Raw genomic sequence first — 18,320 nt, forward strand, 5'->3', positions numbered from 1 at the left:
CCCACATCCTATGAATGATTAAAACATGAAATTAACATGAGCATTGCAATACTTACGAAGAATTTTCCAAGTAGACCAATAAAAGTAACAACTATTTTTATGGTGCCAACCAGCTAAAGTGTCATCATATGCCTTCGTGTCATGTATTATTGTTGAGCTATGCTTTGTATTTTCTGTCAGAGTGTATTAAATTATATAAATATTGAATTTTTAGTTATTTTTTGTATTTAACAGCGACTCAGAAGACTGTCGACTAAATATAGGACTGAAAAGATCTACCCCACAAACATTGGAGAAAAGGAAGAAAATGTTAAAAAGAACAGATATAAAGACATCTTGCCATGTAAGTTTTTAATTGTTTCTTTTTGAAATTTAACAGTAATTAAATGCTTTGTATGATTAGAATGTTCAGGTAGTTTTGAGGATAATTGGTTTTTTTGTAACAACAGCTTGAATTCATTTAGCGCTTTTGATAAATATTTAAGGCCCTTCTCATGAGTATTGCAAGCCAATTTGACATTCAACCAGATAAGGTACTATTACGGCAGATAATCAAAAGCATGGTCCAAGAGTGATTTTTCGGAGTATGTTCAGTGAGCAAAAATGGAGAGGTTTATAGGAGGAATCTGAGAGTTAAGAGTCTTGGCATTTGAGAGCAGGACCACCAGTGCTGAGATAGTTATAATTGGTAATGCCCAAGATGTCCGAATTAAAGAAATGCAGATAATCTGTCAGATATTGCTGAATAAAGTTCCATTTTGTTGAAGATTTTCATCCTTGTCATCTTTAATTTGCAAGAAGTATTAAAGTCAATGGGTAACAAGTTTTCTTCTAACGAATTTGAGCATTTATTGGTTGACGAGTAGACTCTGGTGGAGGCATTGCTGTGATGAATTAACTAGTTAATGATGACTGGTTGATAGTCAACTGCCAAGCTTTGTTTAAAATGTAAACTAGGCAGGTTTTCTCTGGTCAAGGTACTGCCTCTTAGAAATGAATGAGTGAATGGCTGTCCTCTATTTTGATCAGTTGAAACATGAGCAGTGTGTGCGCATATTCTTTCTGTCTACAAAGACAGAGCCCTAAGTATTAATACATGAAGCTTCCAATGTGTACGCATCAAAGTTCTCTTGCCTCCTCGTCAACACGCTCCTCTTAGTGTAAATGTTTTCACTTGGCTTTAGGATTTCTTACAAATTGTTCTGGTGAGTGCATGACAAAGAGCTTTAGCAAAATGCTTTGTTTACGGCAAGGCTCCAGTTCTGTGCTCCCAAATGATTATACATCAGAGATTATGGCTGGAAGAGATTGCAGATTTAGGGTGAGGCTTTGGAAGGATTTGATAGTGAGGGTACTGGTTTTAAAATGGTATGTTATGCTCAACTGGGAGCCAGTGGTGGTCAGCAAATACAGGTATTTATTACAGTTATGAACATTTTATGGTACTGACAAAAGTGTAACAGAATTTTTATTTTGTTCCTATTAGAATTTTCTCATAACTTCTACCTGTTTCTATTGACAGCTTAAAATATTGCATTCTACCTGACTGTCGTGGGAGTTTTTGTTTGATATTAAATGTTGCTTCATGTGATCATTTAAACATTTAAATCATTTCTTTCAGTCCAAGTTCTGTGCATTGTCAGCTCCTGACGTCTCCAGTTGTTTGCATGGTATTTTCTCATCAGTAGCTTGAACGTCAATAGGATGAGTGACTTTTAGAGATTGTTTAATGGTATTTGAACATGTGTTGTATTAACTTATTTGACATTTGTAAAGCTTTTTTCATTCTCTTTCTTTTCCTCACTGCAGTTGACCATAGCAGGGTGAAACTTGCATTGAAAATTTCAGATCAAGATTCAGATTATATCAATGCAAATTTTATTAAGGTAATGTTTGTACTTTCAGCATTTTATTTAGAGGAGAAAATTGTTCAATGTTGCATGACAAGTGCACTGTTTTAGTATTTCAGTGAAGATGTCCTGTAATTACTATGGGGCTTGTGTTTAAAGGTTTGTTTTTGTTTTCTGTAGTTTTGACTAACAGCCAACAGTACTTCCCACAAAACTTTGCTTCACAATGATAAATTAACTGCAGCCTTTTTATATTTGGATTTTGTGCTGTTTGATGCACTGAGTTGGAATAATGTTTTGTACACTAGGAACTCAAGTTGCCTACAGCATGGTCATCTACTGTCCATGAAATTTTCTTTTCTTTAAGATTATATATACACTTTTTTTTAATTTTGATTTGCGTTTTCGTATTTCCCATACTGGCCAAATTATTGCCTTTTGGAGAAGATTGCTGATAATATCAAGCTGAGGACTGTTCTATACTATGGCTTCAAGCCTTTTGAGAATTGGTTCAATTTGCATTTCTTAATTATTTAAGAATGGAAATTCAGTATATGAACGTGTAATGGAAATAGGGTTATCTCAGTCTCCTTTTTGTTCAGTTGTGAAAAATGATGTCTTGTATTTGAGATGATTCTGAGAATGGTCGGCAGATCAGCCAGCATCTTTGGAGAAGCAAATGGTTGATGTTTCAGGCCAATGACCTTTCATTGGAACACGCTGTTGTAAGGTTATCAACCCAAAATGCTAGCTTTGTTTCTTTTTCCACAGATACTGCCTGAATATTACTAGTGTTTTCAGTTATGTCTCCACCATCAGTATTTTGCTTTTTTAAATTCTGTTTTGTAATTACAATTTTATATCCTGAATTTAAAAATGTAAAACTGTGGAGGTTCCCATCATTTCCACTCTCCTTGTTTCTCCTTCCTCTTAAATCATGCTAGTTCCCATTGCACTCTGTGTTGACATTGCAGGATGCAAACTGGAATGGATGCAACTGTTACATGTTTGGATCAGTCAGATGAAATATGTAGCCTTTTTACATCCAGTAATTTGCTTTGTTCACTTGTGCAGAACTCTATTTTATTGGCGTCTGTTTGTTAAATAAGTTGAACCTGGCCTAACAGTCCAAAGTTGGGGGTAAATTTACTATTTAAAAATCAGCAGAGCAAAACAAACCAAATCAATGTTAACAGAAACAATGCATTTAGTGTTGCCATTAAGCCCTCCACCTTTTAAAGAAATAGAAAAACCTCTTGTATATCCTATAGGATACTGTGTATACATGTTGTAATTGATTCTTGGAATTCTCCTCTAACCAAAGTCACTGACATTGCATTAAGCCTCTATTGCGCATCAGCAATAGAGCTGTATTGTCCAGCATCAAATAAATTACTTTTTTGCCCTGAACTTATGGAATTGTAGACATGAAATGGGAAGAAACAAATTGTTCGTATGTGGTTAATTGTTAAAACTGAATTTTGACGCACTATTAAAATCTCTGGGATGAGTCAAAAATGTACTTCTTTTAATTTTGAGATATGGCAAATTGAATTTATTGTTTCAATTTTCAGATTGAGTATACGTATACTTAGTAACTTTTTTATGTAATAATATTGGCCCTATTCGTTGGTTTGTATATTGAGCACATATATTCTTGGAACATTTATCTTGATAGTTTAGAAAGTCAAGTATTTTGTATCACTTTATAAAAGAAACTTGATGAAATCTACATTCCTGTCATTTTCTAGGGAGTTTATGGGCCAAGATCATACATAGCTACCCAAGGCCCACTAGCGAATTCTGTACTTGACTTTTGGAGGATGATCTGGGAATACAAAGTTATGGTAAGTGGTTTCTTTCTTTTGATTGACAGAATTTGAACTTAACGTAATTGGTAGTGTTTAAAATAAATTGAAAGATGCAGCTACTCTAACTAGGAGCAAAATTGTCCTGAAAATTTTAAAATTAAAGGCAGTCTGTTTCCTTTGTTTTTTGTTTTTATTCAATACAATTGATTAAAATGTCTGGCTGCATGATTCAGGAAGGCGGCTCATCCACCATTTTCTCAATGCCCATTGGGGATGGACAGAAACAGCAAGACCCACATCTTACAAATAAATAAAAATAAAATGTGACTTACAGCAAAACTGTTATAGCCCCAATTTAACTTGCATTACAGAGTAATTGTTCTGCTGTTTTTGTATTTATGTGCAAAATTCCAGGGCCATAACCACTTTGTACTGAAATGTTTGATTAATGCACTGTTAGTTTGTGGAGTTGTTTTATATTTGAATCAAGAATGTTCTTTTGGGTGCGATGAATGCACCTCCATTCTTGTAACACCAGCGGTAGAACAATGCATTTTATCCTTTGAGAATTAACAAACAACAAATAAGACAATTTTGATATTTACTATCATTTAGCTTTTGACTTGAAGGATACTGTGCCTCAGGTGAGGAGAGAGGTTAAGAAGGAGAGTCCTTCATGGTAACCTCAGCTGTTGAAAGAATTTAACCCATGTTATTGGCATTGCACACCAGCCATCCAGCCAAGTAAACGAATCAACCCCTCAGCTTCTGCCTTTTAGGGTTTACCCACATGTGTAGGTTTGGAGTTTTGTTATTTGAAGTTAAATATCTGGTTTAAAAAACGTATTGAAATACAATATTGTAGGAAATTTGCACGATTGAGCTTATGCTTGTGTTTAATTGAACCTCGGAATCACCAGAATTGCTAAGATGCAGAAGGAGCCACCCGGCCCATTGCCCCTGCACTAGCTCCCCAAACAGCATCACCATCCAATGCCAATCGCATCCCCAGCCCCAGCATGTGTGTACTCTACTTACTAAACAATCATTCAGTGCCCCAACCAAACCTGCCTCTGTCATGCCCCAAGGCAGGGCATGCACACTCCAATTACTTGCTATGTGAAAAAGTCTCATCCCCACACACCCCTATGCTATGCCCTTATACTCCTGTTCTACCCTCCACATGAGCGGAAACAGCCTCTCCCTATCCACTCCGCCCAGCCCACCCTTGACTCTGAGAACCTGCAAGACATTTCCTCCCAGCTCATGCAGGAGAACAGTCCCAACCTCCCCAAGTCCATCTCCTCAACTGAAGTTTTTCACTCTTGAAGAAATCCCTTGAATCGCCACTGCGCACTCTCTATCCAAGGTACCCACATCCTTCCCATAATGCGGCGCCAACAACTGCACACTTGTTCATCCCATTCCATTTCCATTTTACAGTAAAGAACTATCTTTTAGAAGGTCTTGAAGCAGTTACTTTGACCAGTGTACTTTGCACCTGTCATACAGGCTTCATGTCCAATTATAAATCTACTTCACTTGTTCAGCCAGTCAACTAACCTTTACTTTTTTGTTTCCAGATCATTGTCATGGCTTGCCGTGAGTTTGAAATGGGGAGAGTGAGTTTTGTTGTTTTATTTGTCATGTTCTGTGTGTTTTTAAGTCTGTCTTTGTGAATAACATGAATGATAACTGTGCAGCAGTCTCATGCCTCATGCAACTTCTTTGCACACCTTTATTGGTTTGTAAATTTTCTGAGATCTATAAAAAAAAACTGCTCAAGATGTAGTATAATTTTGCTTCAATGTAAGCATGTTATATGTATACACATTCCTGTTGAGGCCTGTGAAAATTACTAAAAAGGAATAAGCCTTTTTGAGATGTTGGGGTGCAATATTGCACATTCATCTAGATTCTCAGATGACGGCTATTCTCTCTCTTTCTTTTAAGCTTACAAATGACTGGTTAAAACTCTGAGCTTGCTGCACAGTTTGTTTTCATTAATTTTAAGTACTCTTGGTTGAAGAGAGACCAACAAGTAACTAACAAGGAATCCCTGCACCGTCTACAAGTTTTATATAGCTGTGTTGACTTGGCAGCAAAAGTATAGTCACAACAGGTAGGGATGTTAAATGGAGGCAGCTTAGTTGAATGCTGACCTACACGAATATTAGTTTGCTTAGGTTATATTCAAGCTTCTTAAGGCATAAGTTTGACTTTATAGATGGATTTCTCTTTTTTTATTGTCTAATTTTAAATAACCTTTTTATAAATTATTGTAGAACAAGTATCAATCTATTGACATTGTAGTTTGCAACAAGCAATGTGTGCAATAAATGTCAATGTAAGTTAGGTTTTTGAGGACAATTTGTTTTCTTGTGTTGATCAAAAGCTACGTTATGGTGTGAATAAATGTAAACTAATAGTTTTAACATGCATGTTTCTCTGTAGAAAAAGTGTGAACGCTACTGGCCGCTACATGGGGATGGAGTTCTCCACCTTGGAGAATTTCAGATTACTTGTGTGAGTACTTTTGCTATGTATGATTTGTGTTTTGAGGGGGAGGGAATAATAGTATGTCATTGGCTAATGTTTAGGTGATGAATCTTTTCTTGGGGAAAATGAGATGGGTATTACTTCATTTTAATTTTAAACTACTTGCCAGGTTCAAATAATTATTGATCCTACATTGACTTCTCTGCATTTACCAGTATGATTGATATCCCAGTTCCTCCAAATTAAAAGAATATTATACACAAATGAAGTATATTTTCATGACTGTTCTCAGTCAGCCTGAATAATTGGTTAATCTTAAATGTTTGAGCTTGTACATGATTATCAGTCAGATATATAAATGGACATTGGAGTCCAGTCTAGTGCTGGTCTTGCTTGGTATCCCCACTTCCAGCAATGGACTGGATGATCTACCCAGCTAGAATCCTGGTGGATTTGCTGAATTTTGTTTCGCTTTCAACTTTCTTTCCAAAAGCCTTTGAGGGGAATGCAGTATTTAGATTTTTAAATGATTTATCAAGCTTCCTCACCTACCTTGTTTGAGTGAATTGTTTTGGTTTATTATTATGAATTCTATACAATTATATTCTCATGATAGATCTAAAAGTTGCAATGTAATACTTTTTATTGTCTAAATCATTAGAATTTCAAGGACAATGCCACAACACCACTTCAAGTCACCTGAAAATTCTACACTTTGAATTTACCATAGGTGGTGGTATTTTCTAATCTTTTTCTTCTTTCCTTAAGAGGAGAAGTTGAGGATTATTTGCTTTATTTTCATTTTTTGAGAAATTACTTCCAAACATTTTAATGATGGATTTTGATCGCATTGAGTAAGAATGCACATTAACTTATCAGTTCTTATATTCACAGATGCCAGTTGCTTTCTGTTATTATTCGCTACAAAACCTACCATTATAAAAATGTTTTTGTCCAAGCGTCTGGTCATGATACGGAAATTGGTATCCAACTGGACATTGTGTGCTGCTGCCATACTCATTGTATTAATCATACATTATGTTAAATTGTTGAATCTGAAATTGGTGTTCTACTGAGCTTATATTTATAGATTTTGAATGTTGGTGTCTACTTGAACTGATAATTTAGAGAACAAGACTACAAATCCCATTTAATTTTTTTTAAAGTAATAATATCTGGAAATGAAAAGCTGCCCATTGCAATATGGAGAAATTGCAAGGTATGTTCTATCCACAAAATCTGCAATAATTCCAACCCAACCAATGGCTAGTCATCAGCAAAGTGAAGGAAAGTGTTGACACTTGCTCATCAGTAAGGTGATCGTTGCTCTGTCAAAGCTATTCAAGTTCATGCAATTTTGGTCTGAATATGAACAAACAAGCTTAATGCTTGAGGTGAGATATTAAGACAATATTTATCTAACTGCGGCACAAAGGAGCCCTCGTAAAACTAGTCAGTGGAGTCTCAGTGGCAGGAGTGATGCCTTGCAACAAAGACAGTAGAGGTTGGAGGCTTGAACTCCCCAACCCTAGGGGCAATACCCTTGTGATTCACCTTATCTATACCCCTCATGAATTTATAAACCTCTAAGATCACCCCTCAACCTCATATGCTCCAGTGAAGAAAGTCCTAGCCGATCTAGTCTAATTTTATAACTCAAATCCTCCATTCCCATTTTAACAAATATGAAATTGGTTCAATTTTTCCAGGATTTAGGACTGTTCTTTGCCCAGTCTGCGCTATGTGGGTGATTTTTAATTTCTTCTTAATTGGTAAGAAGATATGCAATGTTGTAAATTGAAGGCAATAGTTCTGCAACATTGTAGTAGTTGAGGAGGAGTTGGAAATGGACAGTAAGTATGACTTTGCCAGTGTCACCCAATAACTCAGGTCATATAATATTTTAAACTAATGAATGTTATGGATAGACCTCCATTTTTAATACAAAAATATACAGTACAAAAATAAACCTTCCTGGTCATTTCTGATCATGTTCCATGTAAACCTTGTCTCTACCGAGTGCATCTCATTCTGCTAATTGATCCTTCTAATTTTACTCCTTGTACTTACCTGCTTTTCTTTTGCGTGCATACGTGCTGTTTGCTTCAAATATTCCACGTGGTCGTGAATTCCACTGTCTGATGAATTAATCTGAATTTATTTCTGGATCTGTTTTATTTATCTTATTAGTGATTATCTCCAGAAATGTAGAAGCATTGCTCAATGTTTGTATTGTCTTTTTATTTTAATGTATCTCAGAATGCATAGGTTAAATCTTTGTGATGTAAAATTCCCAAATGGCACTTGTTGCCCTTTAATTCGTAAATTTGACGAATCTAATCTGAGTTTATTCCATAGTCTCTCACTGTCTGGTGTTTATTCCTGAGCTGAAGAGCAAGAGATAACTCATTAATTAAGTAGACTAACTATGTAGCACATGGACTTCTGTTAAAATCTTAGGCATTGGTACACTTGATCTTTATGCTCACAATATCTAAACCCCAGTTTGTAGTATAGAAATCATAGAATCCCTACAGTGTGGAAACAGGCCCTTTGGCCCAATCAAGTCCACACGGACCCTCTGGGCATCCCACCCAGACCTATCCCCCTCTAACCCACCTAATCTACGCATCCCTGAATGCTATGGGCAATTTAGCATGGCCAAACCACCTACCCTGCACATCTTTAGACTGGGAGGAAACCGGAGCACCGGAGGAAACCCACATAGACATGGGGAGAATGTGTGAACTCCACACAGACAGTCGCCCGAGGGTGGAACCGAACCTGGGTCCCTGGCGCTGTGAAGTATCAGTGCTAACCACTAAGCCACCGTGCCGCCCTCTACGTTCACTATAGATATGAGTTTCAGGACTGATTGTGAGAAAAACAATGAAAGCTATTTTAAATGAAGAGAACAGCATCAGCTATTAGAGGCATGTCGATGTCTGTGTACGTGAACTAGCAAGGGCAAATTATGTAATCAGGAGTGGTAATGGGGGGTGAGGGGGAAGGTCCCAGTCGAATTTAGACAGGAGATCCACCACACCTTTTGCATTTGATGTTGAAAGAGAATGGGGGGATGGTCTGCTTGAATATGGTTTCGTTCTACAGGATGATGATTTTGTTTGTAAACTGGTTTTGTTGTTGAAAGGAAGTGAGAGTACAACTTGATGGAGTTGGGGCATTATGGCCAGTAGTTGATATGCATTCAGTGTTTGAGCTTGTGGAGTTTCACTTATTGAGAGAGCTGTAAAATCTGGGTGAGAGATGTGAAAACACTGGGATCTGACGGAGTTGGACAGGAAGTAACATTGTGACTCAACATTTTCATTTATGTCATTCATTGCACACTATTTCTTCCAACCATTTGCTGCAACTGCAAAATCCACGATCCCGTAAACATTCCAGTCCTGATGCTGAATGACTTTTGTTTCTGTTGCTCTTCCAGGAAGCAGAACAATCAAGAAATGACTATTTTATAAGGACTCTATTAGTGGAATTCCAGAATGTGAGTTATGGTCCAATGTAAATAATGGTTCTAGTTTAACTTTTGGGGTAATTTAATCTTTTGGTAAATTTATATATTACTGATGGTTTTTTTTTTAAAAAAGAAATGATATCATCATCATCATCATCATCATCAGAGCAAAAGCACTTTTGAACTGAAAGGTAAGGGAAAAGGATGAAAGTCTTAAGTCTGAAGAAGTAAACACTGTGAAATGTTCTGATCCAGCAAAACTTGGACCTTTATCATCAATGCTTAAGTTGTAAGCCATGTTGGTCACAATAAGACTGCATGTTATTTTAATGAAAAATAAAAAGACACGATAGATCAAAGTTCATCCTTCATTGGTTAATCTTCTCCATGCCAGTTATGAAAGTAATTTAGCTTTTGGCAAGTAGGAGATAATTAAATGTTCATTTTTTTTTTCATGCCTAGGAATCTCGGAGAATATATCAATTCCATTACATAAACTGGCCTGATCATGATGTTCCATCTTCATTTGATTCTATTTTGGATATGATCAGTTTGATGCGAGAATACCAAGAACATGAGGATGTTCCCATTTGTATCCACTGCAGGTATAGAAGAAAATATTTGTGCTTTTATTCTTCAGATTTGAAATGTGACAAAAAGTTGAATTGGGCAGTAATATATACTTTAATTCTATTTATAAATTTACATGTTTAAACATTAGAGGATTTGAAGAATTTCATGTTTCTGTTTATTGCCTGTACAGTTAGCCAGTCATATAATATAATATGCTACAAATTCAAGCAGAGCTGTACAGATTTGTTGGCTAATAGTCATCACCAAACTAGGTATGGTTAATTTAAAAGTTTGTTTAAGACCATGAGATGCAGAAGCAGAAGTAGGCTATTCAGGCTGTAGACTTGCTTGCCAAGCAGGCGTGTTTGATTGCAGATGTTTTGTCACCCTGCTAGGTAACATTGTCAGTGCGCCTCCGGTGAAGCGTTGGTGTTCTGTCCCGCTTGTTATTTATATGCCTTGGTTTGCTGGGGTGATTGGCATCACTTCCGTTTCTGTTTTTCAGTGGATTGTATTTCGGGCCCAGTTCAATCTATTTGTTGATGGAGTCCTGGTTGGAATGTCAGGTCTCCAGCAATTCCCTGTCATGTCTGTTTGGCTTGTGCTGTTATGCATGTGTTGTCCCAGTCCAATTTGTCCTTTTTTGTCCATGTGTTCTGAGACCAATGAGAACTGGTCGTGGTCTGTTGGTGGCTAGTTGGTGTTCGTGCATTCCTTATTGTCAGTTTTCTTCCAGTTTGGCCTATGAAATGTTTCTCACAGTCCTTGCACGGTATGTTGTATATTATGTTGGTTTTATTGATTGTGGGTATGGGATCCTTTATGTTCGTCAGTACCTATCGTAGGGTGGTTGTTGGTTTGTAGGCAATCCTGATACCGAGAGGTCTGACTAGTCTTATGGTCATGTCAGAGATTACCACATTAGCAATGATCGTATTGAATGACAGAGCAGGCTTGAAGGTCTGAATGATCTACTCCTACTTTCTCTATTTTTCTTTGTAAATTATGATAAAGATGCAAGGAAATGTCAAAAGTTCTTGGATATGCGAAGTGAATGGGCTAGAACATGGCAGAAAGAATATAACGTAAATGAGTGAAGTTATTTACTTTTGGTAGAAAATAGTGAGAGGTTGAGAAGTTCTAGTGTCCAAAGTAACGTGGACGACCATGTTCATGAGTCATTTAGAAGTTAGCCACCAGTTAACGGATGCCAGTAACATGTTGGCCTTCATTGCAAGGGAGTTTTAAGTGCAGGAGTAAAAGTTACTTAGTGCAGTTATATAGAGCCTTACCTGGTGTATTGAGTGCAGTTTAATTTCCTTATTGAAGGAAAAATATATTTACTGTTGTGGGAGTTTAACAGAGGCTCACCAGATTAATCCCTGGGATGGCAGAACCGTTTTGTAGAGGTTTAAGAGGGGTCTGTCTTTATTAGCGTCTCAATTCTTGCAAATGTCTTGTGGGACATGACAGGGTGGATGTAATTAAGATATTTCTACTGGCTGGTGGGTCCAAAAGCAGGATAAGGGGCGGACCATTAACAAGAAAACTCAGTCTTTTGTTCATTTTTATCACATTGATGAGAGAGCTTATGAGTGAATGAAGTTGGCAGTTGGATAGAGAATAGGATTATGATTTGTTTGAATATATAAGTCATCAAAGGAGTTGTTTGTTTTTAAATTATGAATATTTTCTAGTCAACCTGTTCAGTGATGTGACTGTAGACTTCTGGAGCAGGTGGGATTTGAACCAGGGCCTCCTGACTCAGAGGTAGGGACATTATCACCACACTACAAGCGCTCTAGCAAGCTTTTCATCCTTGAGTAGTTTCGAACCACCAACCTTGCAGTTAACAGTTGAATGTGCTAAGCAATTGTGCCAGAGACTGGACGGTTTATAATTTAAAAAAAACTAATCCATTCGTTCCAGGTGTTGAAATGCATGAAAAAGATAAATTGCAATTGGAGATGGCCTAAATAGATTAATAAGGGTGAGATGAAATGTGGTATCCTGTGGAACTAGACGCAAGAAAAACATTCGTGTCAAAAGTTGTAAATGAGTTGAGGAAAATGCATTGATTCTATCACGATAGACGTCCTTTGTACACCTTTGCTTTCCATGCTATTCTTGCTGATTCTCAGAGAAAAGTCGCACTCTTGTGCTAAACATTAGTGAAACATAGTTAGACTAGCTAGAAATTGAGTTATAATTTAGCATAGGATTTGAACCGAGCAGATGCAAGGACTTTGAGCTTAACCTACCAAAAAATTTTAATTGTAATGGTACCATTTTCTATTCCAAGCAGTCGAATTAACGTTTCACAACATGATGTTAGAGTTCCTGTTGTTTTGATCTTGGAGATGGTGTGGTGACTGTGATTTAAGGAAGACAAAAATGAGTCATTTCCTGAAATTATATGCTTACAGTGCTGGATGTGGAAGAACTGGAGCCATATGTGCAATTGACTATACCTGGAATTTGCTGAAAGCTGGGGTGAGTCATCTGTTTCTCAAGTTTTTTGCCCTCAAATAAAACCTGCAAAGCCTAAACAAATAAGCAGAGAAATAGTCAACACTTGGTCTATATTTGGGAATATTCAGTTCTTAAGCACAGTTTACTAGTTGCCTGTGATTTCAGGGTCTTCCACTATGTAATAAGATATTTATTTAACTGACTTTTGGATTGAGCACTTTGGATTAATATTTAGTTTAATTATTTTCTGTTTATCCAACAGCAGTTAAACATTTTTATCATTAATATTTGATAGCCAAATCTGCACAAATAAACTAAATGCATGAATTGCTTCTTCTTAACTACGTTTAGTTTTCAAAAAATATGCTAGATTGATTGGAAATTTCATCTAACCTGTTTTTCTAACCAACCTGTTCAGAGACATTATTTTGCGACTCTGGAGCAGATGGGACTTGAATGCAGGTGGGACTTTATCCCAGGCAACCCAGTCTGGGGATAAGGACGTTATTGCTACACCACAAGAGGGTCCATCCATGTATGACAAATATTCAATGATATTATTGTATTCAGCTGGGGCAATTTTGGGGAATTGTCAAATTGGATGAGTATGGGCATAGTTTGAAGGATTAGATGATAGAATCAGCTGCAGTACTAGGAGGTCTGTGAGCATTCCGAAGTGTGAACAGATTCCTAAGTAGCTGTAAACATAGGGAAATATTCCTATCCTGGAAAAAAAACATGGTTACGGATTTGAGAGAAGGCTTGAATAACGAGAAAAGCTTCTATCTCCCTCTTGTACAGATTGTCAAGATGCACAGTGGATTAATAAATTGATACACAGTTTATTGACTTTACTTTTATTTTGTTGAAAGAAAGTTTTGTGGATACATTTTGGGATTTCTTCAAACATGATTTTATGGTTTGTTTGGTCAACTTTTGTATTTGCTTTCAGTTTAGGAACTATCTAAATGGAATAATAAATTACACAAATCATAATTTTAATGTTATGTGGCTTCCATTTCAAGTACAAATAGTAATAAATTCATTTTAAAAGTAGTGAATTTTTGTGACATTTAAGCTATCATTTTCAATACACAGTGCTGTCCCCACATTCCTGAGGCACGCTATGGAAAATTTGCTGTGTTCGGTGGCTAGATTTTGAATTAGGAATCTGGTCAAAAATATCATGCAAGGATGGCAGATACATCTTTTCAAGATCTTATTTGAAATTATACAATTCATACATGATTGTACAGTTATATGAAGCATTGGCACAGTTTTGGTCATCTGTCTTAAAGGACTTATTTTGCTGACAGCAAATACAGTGAGGTTCAGTAAACTTGTTTCTGATGAGAGAATTCTTAAATGAAAAGAAATTAGCTCTACCTTCTTGGAATTTAGAGTAAGGTGTAATCTAATTGGAACATAAAATTCTTTAGGACCTTGACAGGATAGATGCCGATAATGTCTCCCTAGCTGAACAATCTGCAACATGAGTGATTTAGTTTTATCAATTTACAATTCTCATTTTGCCAAAATGTTTCTTTTCCTAGAAAATTCCTGAGGAGTTCAGTGTGTTTAATTTGATTCAAGAAATGAGAACACAAAGGCATTCTGCAGTCCAAACAAAGGTAAGATTGTACATGATGTTTAATTTTATTTATTTTCTCTTGCGTCTTGGCAGTGTGGGCTTCTTGCCCCATTAAATATGCGAGGTAAATGCAGTTTGTTCAATGAATGTTAATGAAACTGAGCTTTCTTCAGTGCCACATTCTCTGAACAATTTCTTCATTGCACTTGATTAGATTGTCAGTTGTTCTAATCCTCAAAGATCTTGCTCAGCATGTAACAACTTGACATTTTGCAATATAACATTAAATATAATAGACTGAATTTTCTGAGGAGATACAGATGGCCACTGCTGTTTTTAGATGTAATGAATGATGCCTAAGTGACAGGAGATTCTGATCAAAGCCCATGGTGCAGAACAATTGGGAAAGCAAATCATATCCTCTTTTTCACAGTGGTTAGTTGCCATTTTTTGTAATTTATAAGTTCGACATCACAGATTGCCACTTAGATAGCTTCTGTGAAAGGGTAGGTACATATTGTAAGCATGAACTTAGGGTGCCTGGATGCAAGATAAGATAAGGTAAGGTGAGGTAAAGCAAGTTACGTAATGGAGGTCTGGAGGAAGGGTGTGGGTTGAAAGCTAGGGTTAGAGTGGGTACATGGGTTTGTGTCTGCAGGAAGAAGGGTGCAGTTCAGTGTGTTTGGGTTACATTGGGTGTTAGTTGAATAGTTAACTAATTACTAATAGTTACTAGGTATTTGATAGTCTTAACTTTTCCTGACTCACTATTTACTTAACAACAGTGGGACCCTCCTTGTTCTCCAAATAAGTTGGATGCTTTTGGGGGGTTCTAAGCATATAGGAATTAATCAGTGGAATCTTCAGTTTCCTGGGCAATTCCTTTGGAATCTGCCACACTGGTGATTGCATGGGGCTCCCATGTGCAACTGTCCTCTACCTTCTCGACGCTGTTATCTGACTATAGGAAAATCTGGCCTAATGTTCCTATAATTCTGACTTGAATGTTGTAACTAATTGTGACATCTGTGTAAATAAATGTTCAAGTAGCCAAAACAACAGAAAATGTTGAACTTTGGACAAATCAGATTTTTTTCAAGATGAACATCCTTTAATAGATCAAAATAGTTATTTATATTCTTCCATAAATGCATAACATTTTAAAATAAAACATAGTTTAAAAATTAAACTCTGTGAAATGCCTAAGAGATTTTTGCGTAATTAAATTGTAAATCTTGTTCTTGAATTGAAGTAATAAACTGCACTTTAAATGTTCTTCATTGGGATAGTGTGTTTCAGGATGTCCTGAGTTATCACAGGCATGTCTTTGAACTTTATTTGACTTTTCTCTTATAATGCATATGAGACTAGGTTTTAGCAAGGAAGACTTCTACAACTTAAGTTCAAGTCATGAAGGACGCCACTATATATAGTTTCTGGTAATGTCTCTTGTATGATGGCTCTGTGCATTTGTGGATATAGTTAAAAACAGATTAAGAGTCTGAAAGATGTCTTTTAATACTACAAAAGTATTTTGCACAATATTTAAAATGGAAAAGAACTAAATATAGAAACAGGAAATAGGAGAAATAGTCAGCTGGCAGCTCTGAAGGGGAAAAGTTGACTTTTCATCAACCTGTGCAATTACAGAATTTTCTGGTTTTATTTCAGATTTCCAGTATCCTTGGCATATTGCTGTAGGAGCAAAACATTGGGCTTTAATTTGATAGGAAATTCTAAGAAACTTTGCACAGAAGCATCATGATCAAAACATACTGCTAACTCTGGCAATTTTTTAAATGCAGATTTAAATCCCAGAGGACTTTGGAGGCCCAATCATTCAGACATGGAGAGAGATTGCTGACTTTTTAATAATCTAGAAATTTAGCAATGAAATCCTGGAAAATGAATGGGTGGAACTGAATGGACAAGTAATTGAAGTTTACGGTTAGTGTTAGAGATTAACAAGACATCCTGGGTTAACGACCCTTGATATCAGAATGTCATTCCATAGCTCATCAGCTAAAATCAGACATGGAGATTGCTAAATTTCTAGGTATTCAAGTTATGGGGATAATGTAGGAAAATGTCATTAAGGTAGTAGATCAACCATGATCTGGTTGAATGTCTGAGGTGTCTTGAGGGGCTGAGTGGCCTACTTCTCATATTTCCGATGTTCCTATGTTTTGCAGGAGCAATATGAGCTTGTTCACCGTGCAATAGCTCAGATATTTGAAAAGGAACTGCAAAGGAGTCAGTGCACTGAAAGTCTTTCTGACACTGTAAGTAACCATTTATAGGTAATTTACTTGATGAAAAGTGTCTATGATAAACATTTTTTGGTTGTTGAAGAATGAGATCATTTTCCTTTTTTGAAAAATAGTGTCAGTTAAGTGGTTTAGTACTACAATTATACTGCTGCAACACACTTTATTTGTTTATCAGGCTACTTCAATGCTGATAACTTTGTGAATGGTAGCAACGAATATTAATTATTTGACTATTTGGAGAAAATGTTGTGGTTTTGCATTTACGAAAAAAACTAGTAAAATGGATTGATCCTAAATATATTTTCTAAAAATTTAACACGCAGATGGTTGGATGCTATTTTCCGGAAAATCTGTTTCCTCTTGTGCAGTGAAATGTGGTCATGAACAGTACCTGTGACTTTGACATGATACTCATTTTTTTTTTTTTAAAAGTAGAGAACTGAGAGGAACTGAGCATCTGGAAAAAGTACTTCCGTGGCAGGAAATATAGCTCTTTTTAATTATACTCAGCAGATGCTTTTCCTGTTTTTTTTTTTTTTCTTGAAGTAAAATAATATCATGAAACTAGCAGGGTCGCAATTTTGTAATTTTTGTTTTACAGTTGTATGCTGTTGGCTTATTTATAGTACTTTTGGCCTATCAATTTCACACCATAAACAATAAATATATTTTAATTTGGTATTTTGTGTGGTCTTGGAGTGTGTTCTAATTACATAACCGTGGCAAATGGCATGACAGATACTGCAGAAACTGAATTGATATCAGTGGTCATTAATCCAGGATGTCTTGTTAATCTGTAACACTTTAACTGTTAGCTTCATATACTTATCCATTTAGTTACACCCATTCATTTTCCAGGATTTCATAGATGATTTTTTTTTTCTGCAGTGAAAAGCTGTGTGCCTAGAATTTTTTTGACAAGGCCTAGGATCTGGGAGCCGCCCTTTCGAATGTTATGTTTTCATTAGCTTGAAAAATTTGATGTACAAGTTTGGATGATCAAAATTTTGGGGTCTGGGCAAATATAGATTTATATGTACTTATGGCAAAATGTTTTGTACGGAAAGCACACCTGTGCATGCCCCTCAACCTCAAGTGCCTTTCACACATCTGCAACTTGTTCTCTGTTCCTATTTACTGTGCTCCAGTTAACTACTGTCGAACTGCCTCTTCAATTCCAGGATGTGTTCTGTTAATGGAATTATTTTATTCAGCTTTGTTAGAATATGAAAATGTTGAACGTCAGTGCCTTAAAAGTCTTTTATGATCATTACAATTTAAACTGCTTTTATAACAGGACGACATTAGTTCTGAAAATACAACCATTTCTTCGCTTCCGGACAAATCTGATTCACCACCACCAAAGCCGCCACGAGTACGAAGGTAATTTACTTTCAATTTTGTGTTAGCTAACATAACTATTTAGAACCAGATATAACTTTAACTCGGTAGTTGAAACAGTTAAAGGTTTGAAGGCATTGTACCAATAAATAATTTGCAGAATTCCTGTTGTTTAGGTCTGTGAGATGTTTAAGTTGCATTTTTGCCTCCACATTAGCACCTGATTTTATCTGATGAGCTATGCAATGACATTCTGATGCTTCATGCCTGAAACATTGCTAATGTTCTGTGTGGATCTTTTTGAATTGAAACCATATGGTGCAGCCTCAGTATTCCATTTTGCTGTAAATATGGGGTTTTAAGTTGAGTACATACAACTCTGCTGCATGTCAATTTTTTTAAAAAACTGAATTGCAAGTTGCACTTAAAAGTACT

General features: G+C 36.3%; 1 protein-coding gene across 1 annotated transcript; it reads left to right on the forward strand.

Moving 5' to 3' along the window:
- Window positions 1-234: 234 nt before the first annotated feature.
- LOC109933294 (protein tyrosine phosphatase non-receptor type 12) lies at window positions 235-17,927 on the forward strand (the record flags this gene model as incomplete). Its single annotated transcript, XM_048593075.1, has 11 exons — window positions 235-343; window positions 1,810-1,886; window positions 3,602-3,697; window positions 5,245-5,283; window positions 6,116-6,187; window positions 9,609-9,668; window positions 10,101-10,243; window positions 12,638-12,704; window positions 14,237-14,314; window positions 16,467-16,556; window positions 17,842-17,927. Coding segments are annotated over 11 exons (917 nt in total), but the record flags the coding sequence as incomplete, so codon positions are not given.
- Window positions 17,928-18,320: the final 393 nt, after the last annotated feature.

This window comes from Rhincodon typus, unplaced genomic scaffold (assembly GCF_021869965.1).
Source record: "Rhincodon typus isolate 14 unplaced genomic scaffold, sRhiTyp1.1 hic_rhity00002297, whole genome shotgun sequence".
Lineage (NCBI taxonomy): Eukaryota > Metazoa > Chordata > Chondrichthyes > Orectolobiformes > Rhincodontidae > Rhincodon > Rhincodon typus.